This window comes from Ammospiza nelsoni, chromosome 22, assembly GCF_027579445.1.
Source record: "Ammospiza nelsoni isolate bAmmNel1 chromosome 22, bAmmNel1.pri, whole genome shotgun sequence".
NCBI classification, from domain to species: domain Eukaryota; kingdom Metazoa; phylum Chordata; class Aves; order Passeriformes; family Passerellidae; genus Ammospiza; species Ammospiza nelsoni.
The window spans coordinates 2,406,864-2,421,366 of NC_080654.1; the positions used below are offsets into that span (position 1 = coordinate 2,406,864).

The 14,503-nt window shown below is 44.8% G+C and overlaps 1 protein-coding gene across 1 annotated transcript in view; it reads left to right on the forward strand.

The window, feature by feature from the left end:
* Positions 1 to 14,503, forward strand: part of PLCH2 (phospholipase C eta 2) — a 36,211-nt gene extending 21,708 nt beyond the window's left edge. Inside the window, exons 17-22 of the mRNA XM_059487404.1 lie at positions 75 to 199; positions 598 to 682; positions 1,106 to 1,252; positions 2,130 to 2,209; positions 6,425 to 7,472; positions 11,208 to 14,503. Coding sequence (XP_059343387.1) covers positions 75 to 199; positions 598 to 682; positions 1,106 to 1,252; positions 2,130 to 2,209; positions 6,425 to 7,472; positions 11,208 to 12,937 — 3,215 coding nt within the window. The 3' untranslated portion in view covers positions 12,938 to 14,503. The remainder of the gene's footprint in view (positions 1 to 74; positions 200 to 597; positions 683 to 1,105; positions 1,253 to 2,129; positions 2,210 to 6,424; positions 7,473 to 11,207) is intronic.

The window sequence follows — 14,503 nt, forward strand, 5'->3', positions numbered from 1 at the left end:
GCAAAAGAGCCAGAAGGTATCTGTAATTAAAGTCATGCTGCACTTTCACATTATGGGATTCTCTATTCTTACAGGTGTCTTTAACCCAAATTCTGAAGACCCACTGCCTGGTCAGTTGAAGAAACAGCTGGTTCTAAGAATTATCAGTGGTCAACAACTCCCCAAACCACGTGATTCCATGCTGGGAGACAGAGGAGAGGTATGGGATAGCTGTGGTTGTTACTTTGTGGTGCACAAGGTTTATTTCCATTCTGACTGGGCTAAGGATGAGGAATTCACACCCTGCAGTTACTTGTCAGGAGACACAGACCATGAATAAATTAGGTCATGAATATCCTACGTCTTCAGGTGATTTTTTTTTACTTTTAAGCATCACAGCAGTGCTTTGATGGTTTTCCTCAATCGCCAACACAGTCCTTCCAGTAGAAGCAAAAAAAAAAGAGAGAGATCTTGTCAGTTTAATAATTCACTCCATAAGGCTCAGAATCAATAATTACCCAGACATTCATGTCCAGTGCCCATATTGTAAAAGCCATTTGCTTGGATTCCACTTTTGTCACGCTTTCTTTACAATATTTGTTGCTTTTTGTTTTTCAGATCATAGATCCATTTGTTGAAGTAGAAGTTATAGGCTTACCTGTTGATTGCTTCAAAGAACAAACCAGAGTAGTTGATGATAATGGTAAGAAAATCTGAGATTTTTATGGCTGAAATATCCTCTTTCAGGCAGGTTTTTTCATAAAATTAAGAGTAGATAATATTTGGTGCCTATTATGCCAAAGCACGGAAAATTGGATTTCAGCATTTTAATGTTAATTAGACTTGGAATTTGACTTGTTTGGTTGAGTTGGTATAAATATGCTGCAGGTCTTGGTATGAAACAAAACATTTGTTTTCTCATTATGTGTGAGAGAAGGGTGTTTTGACCTTGCCATGGTCAAAAGGCAGGGCCAAATTTAGGCAAGACCCAGCTCTGTTCCTTGTGGGGATATTGGATTTTCCAAGAACAATCAATCTGTCAGGAAAACCAGAATGACACCACAGCTTAGGCAGCCTTGTTGTTTGCTGTGAATGCGATTCCTGAAGCTGATTCCCCCTTTGGAAGGTTTTAACCCCATGTGGGAGGAGACCTTGGTGTTCACAGTGCACATGCCAGAGATCGCCCTGATCCGGTTCCTGGTGTGGGACCACGACCCCATCGGGAGGGATTTCATCGGCCAGAGGACAATTGCCTTCAGCAGCATGATGCCAGGTGAGAGAAAGAGTCATCCCAAATTAATGGGCTGGGATTTTCCTGGGAAAAATCAAAATTAATGTATCTGCTGCAGAAATTTCTAGTTAGAACAAGAGGCTGGAGTTTGGGCCCTGAGTTCTCTGTCTGAGTCAGCTCCTGATTGATATGGTCATGAAGACTAAATCAATTAACTCCAGACTTTTGGGACTAGATTTTGATAAAATGGGTAAGAATGCTAAGCAGGGTGGGCAAATACTGTGGGTTTTAAATACTTTACTCCTTTAGTGCTTTGTCCTCTCTTTCTTCGCACCAGTTTCTGAAAAAACTCTAGAATTTTCCTTGGTTTTGTGACTATGAGTAGTAGTTTAACACAGAACAGAAAGTTACCTGTTCTAATGATGGGATCCAGGCCATTAAATGCCATTTTCCGACAATTTCCTCTTTCTGTTTTCATTTCAGTCTTCCTTCACATTAAAACTTCTTGTGTGTGTATTTTTCTTTCCTTTCAAAGTCAAGAAAAAAGTTTCTCTTTAAGATTAAAAAAACCCATCTAGTCTCACTAAACTGACCTTGGATGAAAGGTTTGCAGTCTAAATAATGAACTAAAAGTCCAGAGGAGAGAATGTGGTCAAGTTTAAATCATGGCTTGACAGCAGCAATAACAGAGCCTGGATGAAACAGGACACGGCTGTTTTATGAGATCCTGACAAAAAATGGGGGTGAAATTTGCAGGTGTTGTGGCTCAGGTGCACCTGAGTGTGGCAAGGTGATGGATCCTCACTGTGAGGAGGAACTGGGAGAATCCTCCTTGATCTCTTCTGCTGCTGACAAAAGGAAAATCTCCAGCTGCTCCTCCTGTCCCAGCCCTGTTCCAGCTCTGCTCCCTCTGTTTCAGGTTACAGACACGTGTACCTGGAGGGCATAGAAGAGGCTTCCATCTTTGTGCATGTGGCAATAAATGACATCTGTGGTAAGGTGAGTGTCTCTGTGGTGTGCAGGTGTGCAGGAGCTGCCAGCACCTTGTATCACACCAGGGAAGCTCAGGGGGTGAAGGGCCAGGCTGACATTTTTGTTCATTTGGAGTAAAATTGATCTCTGTGCTTGTCATGGTAGCCTGAGATCTTTCTGAATATCCATGGAGATAAAGGCAAATCACAGGAAAAGTGATAAAAGAGATTCTTGCAGTGCCTTTTTGAGGAAGCCATAGGGGAAGGTTATTTCCTCACAGCACACATTTTTATATAAATAATGTGATTATGAGTGCACCTTGCTGAACCAAAGGTGACACATCTTAACCTTGAACACTTGTTCCTTGCAAAGCTGATGCTTTAAAGGCTTTGCCTGATGTTTCAGCATTTTATATTTAATTAAATTCCACAAGCTTATTTGCTTTGGGTTTGTTTTTTTTTTTTTGCCATAATAACTCTTAAAATGCAGAGGAAGGGTGATGCTGGTAATAGCTGGACATATTTACACTCCTTGAGTGTTCTTAGGGGTGTGATTTCTTCACACACAGGAAATAACCAACTCTCAGTGTGCCACATCTCAATTTCCACGAAAGTAAAGCCCTAATTTCAGACTTGTTCTAGGCCAGATAAAAAGGAGGCAGCTCCTGTCCTCTGAGTGCAGTGATCTGTGCTGTTAATGCCAAGGAAATCAGGTACAGAGCTCCTTGCAGAATCCCAGTTTGTCCCGCAGCAGTGAAATGCAATTTCAGCATCAGGACAGCAGGAGGAGGCATCCAGCGGGCTGGGAATGCCCAGCTCCTCCTCCAGAGGGAAATTCGAGCAATCCTGAACAGGAAAACAGCTTTTTTAGACTTTAATCATCACTTAGTTACTCAACTCAGCTTCCAAGTCACTGCCCTTGCCAGCAGTGTTTAATGGAAGGGCCAATGTTCCTCCTCTTCATCACTGAAGTGTTTTCAATTCAAACCTCCTCTGGCAAATTCTCTCTGTTTAGCCTTAATTTCCTAAGCCTTTCATAATTATTTGTTCTTACTAACTTCTTCATGAGTGACTGGCTGTGATAGTTTGCAGAAGGGTAAATGCCCATTGAAACTTTGGCAGTTTTTTGGGGACACAGATTTTTCTTGGTGTTCCCTGAGTGCTTCTCATTGTCACTGCCCAGTCTCTCTGGGCTTGCTGGTGTTAGGAAGTGATTCTGTGCACTGACAAAATACAAGGATTTGGAAGGAAAATCTGTGTTGTGGTTTTGTTTTGTTTTTAAATTTATAATTTTTAATAAAAACTACTGAAAATGCGGAACAAACATTACACGTCCCTTTCTGGTTTGGTCTACCTGAATCACTTTTTGCTTTGATTTTTGTTTAACAGACTGCTGTCCAAATTAGAATTTTTTCTTTTCTCGTCTCTTAATTATGGACAGAAAAATCACCCCAGTTATCAGCCTGGTTTGGTTTTTACCCATTCTTTATTAATTGGTTTTACCCATTCTTTATTAATCCAGGGATTCTAATGCAAACATTTACATTCTGGGACTTTGTATAAATGGCTGTAGCTTGGTATTACTAAAACAGTCTTAGGTGAAAAAAAATAATCTTAACTTATGTGTGAAATCTCTTTCAGATTGCTTTGTTTCCTGGAAAGGCTTTTCTTGGTTTCTGTCTCTTCTGTGGTCTGCTGATGTAGTGCAGAATTTCTTGTGGTTTTTCTAGATGTGCCTATCTCTGAGCTCCTCCCTCACTGTTACTCTGCCTTTACTCTGTCTGTTTGTGATTTCAGTGGGCTTCTCTATGTCACAAAAGTCTCCTTTTAGAAGCAGAGCGTTTTTAGACGCCTTGAAGGTACCCCTCCTGTGCCAGGGAGGTGCAGACACCACCACACACCTGCATGCCTTGAGCTGGTGGCTTCATTAGCATCAACCTCTCCCTGGTAGCATCTTTGAGCTCTCCAACTCATGGGACGTGAGCTGTGACATTTGGCTGGGTCACCCCTGTGGGGTCACTGACAGCCACAGAGTGAAGCAGATCCAGGATAAAATTCCTGCCACTCTCCCCCTTCTCTGAGCCTCTCCCTCTCCTGCCCTTTCTCTGGAGGGCTGCAATTCAAACCCTTTCTTTCACACAGAAAACAACATTGACAGTGAAAAATTTGCTAATCTGGGGGAAAGCCTCTTGTGCTGTTTTTCAAGTCTGCTTTCCAAAGTGAAACAGCCCTGTAAAAGCTGGGCTGGAAGCTGAAAGCACAGTGTCCTGGATCTCCCTCAAAACTGCTCTCTTTTATTTTTTTCCTTCTTTTAAAACTTTTTTCCCCCCGTAAGTTAATCAAATCTGCCTTTGTGTTCTTGAATCACTCCATTGATTCAAGCAACAGTGTCCAGCTTAATAAAGCTGCAGCAAACAAGCCAGAATGACACCTTGGGCCCTGCACTGCGTGCCACCCATTCCATCAGTGCTTCCCTTTTATTTTTGGTGGATATTATTTGTCTGTGTTGTTTGTATGACAATTTTTTCTGGGTTTTGCAAATATTTATATTGTCTGATTTTTATAGCAATAAATTCATGTACTTGCCAACTTGTCTCCCAGTAATCCAAGCAGACTGTTCAATAGTCTGGCTATCAAAGAAGATTTTCCAATATTTAATATTTGCCTTGCATGGGAAAAATCAAACCCCACTATCTTTTATCTTATCTTAAAGGTAATTTTTGATAATGTCCTACTCACACTGGAAATTGGCACATGATAACTAAACTTCAGTCAATTATAATTGACTAAATATTGTATAAAAAATAATATTATAAACACTTTTACTGTTTCTTGTGTCAGCCAAATAAACCTTGGTCCCACATGGCAGCTTGGGGTAGAATCAGCTCTTAGCCCGGGCTCAGTGCACAGGGCAGCCAACATCTGCATTAAGTCCTGCACAGCAGGACTGGAAATGCTCAAGCAGGCACTCAAATATTTATTTTGGGCGAAAGACGATTGTAATTTAAAAGAGACCCTTCTGTGCCATTGTTTGGCACTGCAGAAATGTGACCTCATGTGGCATCACAGGGCAGAACTGGAACTGACAGCGAGTGTGGCTGCTGGTCAGGTTCTGTCACAGCCTTCCTAAAATGCACTTCAGTCATGATCCACCCTGGGTTTATTCATTCTTGATGCTACAGCTGCTCAAAAGTCTGATCCAGCTGGGAAATAAAGAGAGAGCAAAGGGGGAGAAGTAGATTGAAAGAGAAAATCCTTTCTGTGCCTGAAGTGATGTCAGTGCTCAGAGCAAACCAGCGCTGAGTCAGGCATCAGCCTGGGCTTGGGAGGTTGGCAAGTACACCTGGAATGTCTGCAGGAATGCTGGAACTCTGTCTCATTGAAATGTAAATCAGTTGTATGGTGGTGGGAGATTTATGAGGGTGAATTTGTGTGTTCAATGCTTAAATAACTACTGAAGGCTGTGGAGAACTGTGATGTGACACTGACTAACTTCCCTTGTTTGTAGTGTGTTTCCTCAGTGCTGAACACATACACCAGTGTCTTGGGATAAGTGTTGTATGGTAGGAAAAATTACCCCAAAATGTAATTACACAGGTAGAAAATGAAATACTCCATGATCTTTTGTGTGTGTATAGTTAACTGCTATTCATGACAGAGCTCAATTCAATTCAAGTGTAGATCTCCTTTATATTGAAAAAAATATTCTATTTTATGGTCAGTCTTTATTTCCCAACAGTTCCTAGAAAATGCTTTTACAGCAGGAATTTTAAATACATCTGCTTTGGGTGAAACTGAGAAACTCTTCAGCTTTCAGAATGAAAGCCTTGTAGACAGAAGTATTTCCTTTTTTTTTTTTGTTGTCTTTTCAATAGCTCTAATGTTTATGTAGATGTTGTAAGTAATTACATGCTAGAAAGGAAACGATGACAAATACAGAGATAAGTGTGGCTGCAAAATGTTATCTAAAAACATAGCTGAGAAAAAAAAAAAAAAAGAGATGTGTTATTTTGCAAGGCTGCTGTTAGTGATTTTTTTTTTTTTCATTTTTAATGCCTGTCCTATTTCTGGGTTAGTTCTCATGCTGATGTGAGGAATATATCAGGAAAGTGTGTGTGAGCGATATTTGTTCATGAGTTCCTGTGCTCAGAGGAAGAGCCTTGTATTTTTTTATGAGGGACCTTTATATATTTTTTTAAATTTTTTTTTAACTATATATATTTTTTTCTTATTTCTTTTGCAGGCCAAACAAGCTCTAGGTCTAAAAGGGCTGTTTCTCAGAAATCCAAAGCAGGCCTCTCTGGACAGTCATGCTGCTGGGCAGCTCCATCGCAAACATTCCTTTAGCAGCCACATCCTGAGACGGACGGCCAGTGCACCCACCAAGAGCCAGAAGAAGAACAAGAAGGGCTTTCCAGAAATTGCTTTTGACACAAAGGACAGCAGCTCTGCAGGGGCTGGAGAAGGGAGGGAAGTGGAAGCTGCCTCCCAGCCTCGCTTTGTGCAAGAGCCAGAAAGCGCTTCCCCGTCCCCAGCTCCCCGAGACGCTGCCGGTGGGGAGGCACCTGGCAAGGGCTTGAAAGGTAAGGCCCAGGGCTGTGCCCAGGGGCCAGGGCAGAGCTGTGCCCACCCCGGGGCTCCCTTCAGCGAGCCCTTGCCCAGGGCACACAGGGTGAGGCTGCAGGAGCCCCTGGGCGAGAAGCCGAGCGTCTTCGCCCGCTGTGCCATCAACAGCTCGGGCAGGATCGGAGTGGCCACCAACTGCATGAAATGCATGATTGGCTCCAAGGAGAGCCCTGACCCCGAGGGGCCGTGGAGTGACCACCCTGGCAGGCCCAGAGAGCCCCTGCAGGCCGGGCAGGGCAGCAGTGCAGAGGAGAGGGTAGAGCTGCACACCTGGGTGGTCAGGGGGCAGCCCAGGCCGCTGTCAGATTTGCAGCCTTGCAGCAGCCCTGGACCTGCAGGTGACCTGAGGAGGAGCAGCCAGGCCTTTGTGAGCCCAGGGAAGACGAGTGGTGACTCTAAGGGCCACGGGATAAAGGCTCAGCCCCGGCAGCGCTGGCAGTGCCACTCTGGGGGCAAGTATGGAAGCACTGTCAACCTGGTTGCAGCCAGCAATGGCTCTGTGTCCTCCAACTCCAGCAGTCTAGAAAGCCTTGGAAGCCCAGAGTTCCCCAGGCACTGGGCTGAACCTTCTCGAAGGCAAGTGGGCACCCTCCAGAGGGAAATGAACGCCTTGTTCGTTCAAAAATTGGAGGAAATTCGAAGTAAATCCCCTATATTCTTTACTGGTAAGACCAGATTTTCTTCACCCTTCTCCACTGTAGATCACATCATTGTCTCAGCTTCTGCGTAGCATCCTTACTTAGAAGCTCCTCCATGTTGTTTGGCTGTCAAGAGGTCTTTTTTTTTTTTTTAATTTTGGCAATGACAGAAGAAAAAAAATCTGCATAAATATTTTTATTTTCTTTTTTTTGTAGATGTGTCTGGTTTAGCTTAGTCCTTGCCATGCCTAGTTAACCATCTGCAGTAGTGGCACTGTCAGTAGTCCATAAATGTTGGGGTTGTTTGTTCAGGGCTTTTTGTTTCCTTGATTTTCTTAGTGATTGTGGTATGATACTAAGTAAATTTTAAGATCCAAACCAGAGCATTAAGTGAGATTGAATATGGAAAACCCACATCAACAAACAGTATTTCCATTTGTGTTCCACTGAGGAAAGATGTCTAATGTGCTCTCTGATAACATTAAACCTGCTCCCTCCTCAAAGATCTTGCAAAATCACAGCTGTCAGTCCAAGAATTACTGGATGGATTTCTCTGCTCTCTTCAGGAGATTTTATTTTATTTTATAAACACAGCAGCCCATTCTGCTTCTAAATGTGTGTGCAAACATTTCTGCTGTGCTGTGATGTTCCTGGCCTGAGGGCAGGGTGTGTGATCTGCTGCTCCCTGGCATCAGCCAGGCTGGGGCACTCCTGCCATTCCCCACTGCCACCCAAAATGTGCCCAAAACTTAGAGGAAAGTTCCTAAAGCTGCAGCATTTTGTGGTTGTTTCAAACTGGGGCTGTGTGGCTGCACCTGGACCATGGACTGGGGGTTTGTAGAGATGGGAAATCAAAGCAGAGGCAATCAAAGGATAGCTTTTAGTAAGAAAAATGGCATTTAACCTCCTGATTTGGCAGGAATGGGACAGAAGGAAAGAGATTTTGATAAGAATGTTCTGCTTCACAGAACTGTAAGGAGAAAGTAGGAAATGCAGCTTTTGGCTGTGACTGCAAGAGCTCCTCCTCAAAGGCCTCACCCTCCTTGTGAACTGTCCAAGAAATCTGGACCCTGATGATTACATTCTCAGTGACAGGGAAATGATTTTGGTGCTTTTCCTAAGAGACGTAATCCCTTTTTTAATTACAGATTCTGACTGCCCACCTGTAGTGGGCTTCTTTGAAAGCATCATACAGAAATTTGACATATTTTATTTATTTGACCAATTTTATCTGCTTGAGTGTCTGAAATTTACCTTCTATTTTTTTATACCATCTTTTTTTAAAACATATTTTTCCAGTATCTGCTTCAGGCTTTTAGGAAAATACCAGGACAATGGGAGGGGAGAAATTTGCTGGTTCCCGTGACTTGCAGTTAATCCAAAGCAGCAGAACTCTTTCTGTGCCTAAGTTATTGGCATTGGGCTTTTCACAAACTCTGAGGACTGTGACATATGAAACCATTTCCCATTATCAGTGCCAGCTCCCCTGCCAGCCCCCCAAGTCACAAAACAAATATTGTGATATGCTTGAAATTTGATTAAATCCATCTGACTTCCCAAGCATGGAATCAGCAAACCCTTAAAATGGTGAAATGGTGCCTTGGACTGGCTGCTGCTGGTCCAGTGACAGCCCCTCTGTTTGCACAAACAGCTCCCTTTCCCAAACTCCTGCAAGGCCATGCCTTGGGCCAGGAAACCAGGGAAACCAGCTCCAGGGCTGCACTTGGGAATTGGCATTCTGCTGGGGGAAGTGCCCTGGGATAGGGCAGGAAACTATAGCTGGCCCTTCATTATATATTAAATAAATACATTTAATAACCATTATCTATATAATATAAATATATAACAATAATTTAAATATATCTTATATATAAATATACAACATATAAATAAATATAAATATATAAATCTATATTTAAAAATAATATATAATATGAATATATTTAATAATATTTATTATTACTATAGTTGGCCCAAAATTACATTTTCCAGAGATTTCCCTTCCCAGTGTGCCCCAATCCATGCTGCTGGATGGGCAGAAGGAGAATTTATAAATCTGATCAGCTCTGGGCCCTTCCTGACACTCCTCCAGGCACTGAGAGTCTGGAATGTTGGATCTGGGTTATGGAATGTTGGATTTGGGTTATGAAATGTTGGATTTGGGTTATGGAATGTTGGATTTGGGTTATGGGCACAGGTGCCTGGTTCCCTTCCAGCACTCCCAGCTAATGCAGGGCAGAGCAGAGCTGCTCCCACCCCTGTGTTCTGCACTGGGCTGGAAATCCTGGTATTCCCTGGGCAGGTTCTGGGAGTGATGTTTCCCATTAGGAGAGGGCTTTGGAAGAGTTTAAATTCCTCTGAGCAGCCTGGAAGGTGTCCTTGCCTATGCCAGGGTACTTGAAACTTGATGATTTTAGGGTCCTTTCCATCACAAACCACTCTGTGATTCTGTGATTCCATTCCCCCATCCAGTGGAGTGTGTTCCTTCAATGCCAACAAATATTTTCATCCTTCTATGATTAAAAAAATTAAACTTAATATCTGTCCGTGTGCGGATTCCATTGAGTGCTCTGGTTGGTCAGAAATTCTTAGGATCCTACAACCACATGTGAATATTCCTGTATGTCTCCCATCCCTCCCTCAGCACTAATTTATCCTGTTATCTGCACCTGCCTTCCCTACATTAATTGGATTTTTCCTCTGTTCTGTCCTATTATTCTACATGCACACACTCTCTCTCTAGTTAAGAACTGAAAGGACAAGCAAGTCAAAGGTAATGTCTGCTGAGTGTCCCTGATTCCAGCACCTTGTTGCCTGTGCTCCTGGTTTTTCCCTGTTTGCTGCCCTATAATTACCTGCTCCTGTATCCTTGAGGTCGTGGTCTGGCTTGGTGGTGCTTTGTTAGTTCTGGGATGCATGTCTGCACTGTGCTTTGGAGATATGGGGAATCATCTTTTTGGCATGATTGCTTTGGCTCCTGGGGTGCAGGTGATAAACGCTGCAGAGAATGGAGCATTTTCTCCAGGTAATTGGTGGCTGCAGTGATTCTCCAGGGTTGCACTCACAGCCTGCTGTTCATGACCCATCTGTCTGCAGAGTTTTTTTTTTTTTTTTAATAGAAATTACCAAGTTTTTTTTAGGAAGAACAAAGTCTGTTTAAAGCTTTTGTTTTGTTTTTAAAAGTCCCATTGCCAACATTCCACTGTCTGCAGATCATTTGTAATCTGCTCCACAAGTCCTGTGCTGCTTCTCTTCTGAGTGGTTGGTCACTGGGATCACATCTGCTGGTCACACTGCTGTTTGATCATTGTACATGCTCTGGTTGTGCTCTGATACCCTGACCTGTCTGAGTGCTGGAAGGAAGGAAAACTGAAAATCAAGTGGTGCTGGATGGTGGAGGAAGAAAAGCTGGTTTACAAAAGGGGTCACAAAGGGCAGAACTTGCTGGGTACTGTTGTTGTTTGATAAGAAAACCAGAACAGTCACATGGTGCTGCTGTGCATGGACTGAGATTTCTTGAAGCAACAGGGCTTTGTGCAGCTAAAACTGAATGTGCAAAATGTCTTGATGCCTTTGGCCGGGCATTTGAAATCTCAAGTTATTTTTAAAAATAATGATTAACATGGACAACTTGTACCTTGAGAAGAAAATGGTAACGCATAAGGAATGAATCTTAGCTCAGCTGTAATTTGTAGGAGATAACTAACCCTGTATCTCTGTTTTTCTTGTTTCTTTCTTTTTCTTTTCATGCCTCCCGAGTAGAAGTCTGCCACTTCTCCATGCAGAGGTCAGTCACTTCTTTATGCAGCCTAGAAACGATCACAGAAGAGCCTGTTCTTGCCAATGAGGGCCATGACTGCAGCCTTCTCTTCCCCCTGCCCGTTGCCCCTTACAGTGACTCTGAGGGAGGATCTGGCTCTGACCATTCCACTGAAGCTCCATCAGAGGGAAGCAGAACACCCAACCAGCCTCAAGAGCCCCTACCCTCCAGGGAACAAGGAACCAATCTGGCTGCAGAAGACCAAGGGCAGGATGTCCCAAGAGCAGCTGACACAGGTTTAGTAGCCCCAGAGGATGAGAGGACAAGTATGGCAGGATGTCCCACAGAAGGAAATGGCTGGACACAGTGCAGTGAGGCTGAAGATCAGGGTGGATCAGCAGCACATCCCAAAAAAGCCAGGCTGGTGGAGGCAGCAGATCACGGTGCTGGCCAACCTGTAGGAAACTGCCAGAAGCAAAACCAACCAGGTCAGGTATCAGCAGACACAAAAAGCACCTCTGAATGCAAAGGGCAAAACCCGGGTGCAGCAGCTGTTCCACCCCAGCAAAGCAGTGTCAGTAACAGCCCCCAGGCAGATTCTCCCCAGAAAGCCTGGGCTGCACAGCCTCTCCCTGTCTCTGTTTCCCAGACAAGTTCTTACACATTGGCAAGAAGGGCAAAGAGTGAAGGACTGAAGACGTCAGACTCCTCAGCCTTAATAAAAACCACGAGCAGCCAGTCTCCAGCAGCTGAAGTGTACTTTGATGCCACTGTCAATGACCGGATCTGGAGCAAGCTGGACTGTGCCAGCCACCGTGACAGCATGTCCTCCTCGTCCAGCATGTCCTCCAACGACACCGTCATCGACCTCTCCCTGCCCAGCCTGGCCCGCAAGAGCCTCCCGGACCTGGGCATCCGCCAGGACAGCCTGGAGCCCCTGGCCATCAGGAAGGGCATGCGGCCCCGCTCCGCCACCACCTGCAGCAACGAGATGCCAATGGTCAGCAAGAGCAAGTCCAACCCCAACCTGAGGTCTGGCCAGCTGCCGGCCGATGAGCTGTGCCCCCGGCCCCTGGCCAGGAGCCCTCAGGACGCCTTCTCGTCCATCCCTAGAAGGCACACCTGGAGCAGGCTCTACATGGAGAGTCTCAGGCAGTCCTCTAACAAATCCAAAGCGCATGACACGGTCGGGAATAACCAGGCAAAGTCCAAAAGCCTCGGGGACCTCACCTCTGACGACATCGTGTGCACTTTTGAAAGCAAATACCGCAGCATCAGCAGGAGCTTCGTCACGCGCTCCATGCGGGAGCAGCGCCGCTCCGCCAGCCTGCGGCCCTCGGCCAAATCCCGGGACGAGCTGACGGAGCAGCTGAAGAAGCTGACGGCCTTCCAGCAGGAAAACGACATCACCTCCCCCATCAGCCTGGAGCCCAGCGAGTCGGAGGAGGAGGGCGAGAGCGTGGGGCTGCTGCGCCGCTCGTCCTCGCGCAGCCAGAGCCGCGTGCGCTACATCGCCAACAGGGCGCGGCAGGCCCAGGAGAGGCAGCGCCTGCAGGGCCGGGCACAGCTCGGGGGCAGCCCCATCGAGGAGAGGGGCAACCCTGAGGGCGCCTGCAGCGTGGGCAGGGCTGGCTGCACCGACTCCGCTGCCCACGCGGCCCTGGCGGCCTCGCCCAAGGCCCAGCCCGACTGCGCGGCCGACACCGAGGTGTTCTTCATGCTCAAACTGTGACCCTGGCAGCGAAACACAGCAAAACCTGAGAGGCCCAAAACATCCTGTGCTTCCTGGCGTTCCCCTGAGTCAAGGGTGCTTGATGTCACAACTCCAAAGGAACTGGCCCTGGCGGCCTCGCCCAAGGCCCAGCCTGACTGCACGGCCAACACCGAGGTGTTCTTCATGCTCAAACTGAGACCCTGGGCACTGCTGGTACTCCTGGCACAGCAAAACACCCCAAAACCTGAGAGGCCCAAAACATCCTGAGTTTCCTGGCCTTTCCTTGAGCCAAGGGTGCTTGAGATCACAACTCCAAAGGAGCTGGCCCTGGCTGGGCCCGACTGCATGGCCGACACCGAGGTGTTCTTCATGCTCAAACTGTGACCCTGGCAGCGCTGGGCACTGCTGGCACTCCTGGCACAGCAAAACCTGAGAGGCCCAAAACATCCTGTGCTTCCTGGCCTTCCCTTGAGCCAAGGGTGTTTGATATCACAACTCCAAAGGAACTGATGAGGATTCATTTTTAATTGAGCTTTGCCCAGCCTCCGATCGGGCCTCCTCTGTGTGTGAGCACTTCTTGCGTTTGCAGTTTGCTCTTGGTCTTTACTAATTTCAATAATTCTTCTGACAATAATAGCCTTGATGTGTAATAGCTAAATGTGATGCTAACGACAGCTAAGGTGAATTTTGCTCTTACAAATCATGGATCCATGTAAGGACGCTGGACTTAAAATCACATTTTATTTTCTGGAAGAGTTTGAGGCCTCTGAGGGTGTGAATTAATAATGCAGTAGATACATTCCATCTTCCATCATGGACCTGCTTATTTCAGTGAAAATCCATATTTTCTCTTTGAAGAAAAGCTCTCTTGTTCCAAAGCAATGCTTTTACAAACTCAGCCTGTTTATATATCTATATATATATATATAAAAATATCTATATATATACACCTGTGTGTATGCAAAGATATGTCTGCACATGTATGTACACATGCACACCCTGAACCTATACTGTGACTGCTCCTTGTCTCAAGGCATTGTCTGAGGGAATTGAGACAGGAGAGAGAAGGGAATGGCTAAAAATAGAAATATCTTCTGACTTTACTTCAGAAATGGCTACAAAGCATGTTAGTCTTTTCTTGAAACAGCACTGTCCCTTCTTATGGTATTTTAACAATGCTGCTGTACATAGCACTTTTTGGATAAATTTTACTATTTCTGTATTGCACTGCCATGCAAAATTTTCAATGATATGTTTAAAAAAAAAGAGATATTTAATTTTTTTAGATGGACATATTTAGAATTAAATAACAACCTAAACAGAGTAATAATTTTTCCTCTCCCCTTTTTTTTACTTTTTATTTTTAGGGATGTTGTCATGTGTCCCCCCCATCCCCAGTTATGATGTCATTTATTATAGATGTACATTTTATCAGTGATGGAGAAGAATGTTTACTGAGATGCATTTTAAAGAGAAACAGAGGTTTAATTTTATTTGAGGCTGCATAGAGTCCCTATTATTGAGAAGATATTTTGCCTTTGTAATGATTCTTTTGTGTATATTGCAAAATTTAAGAATTTGTTT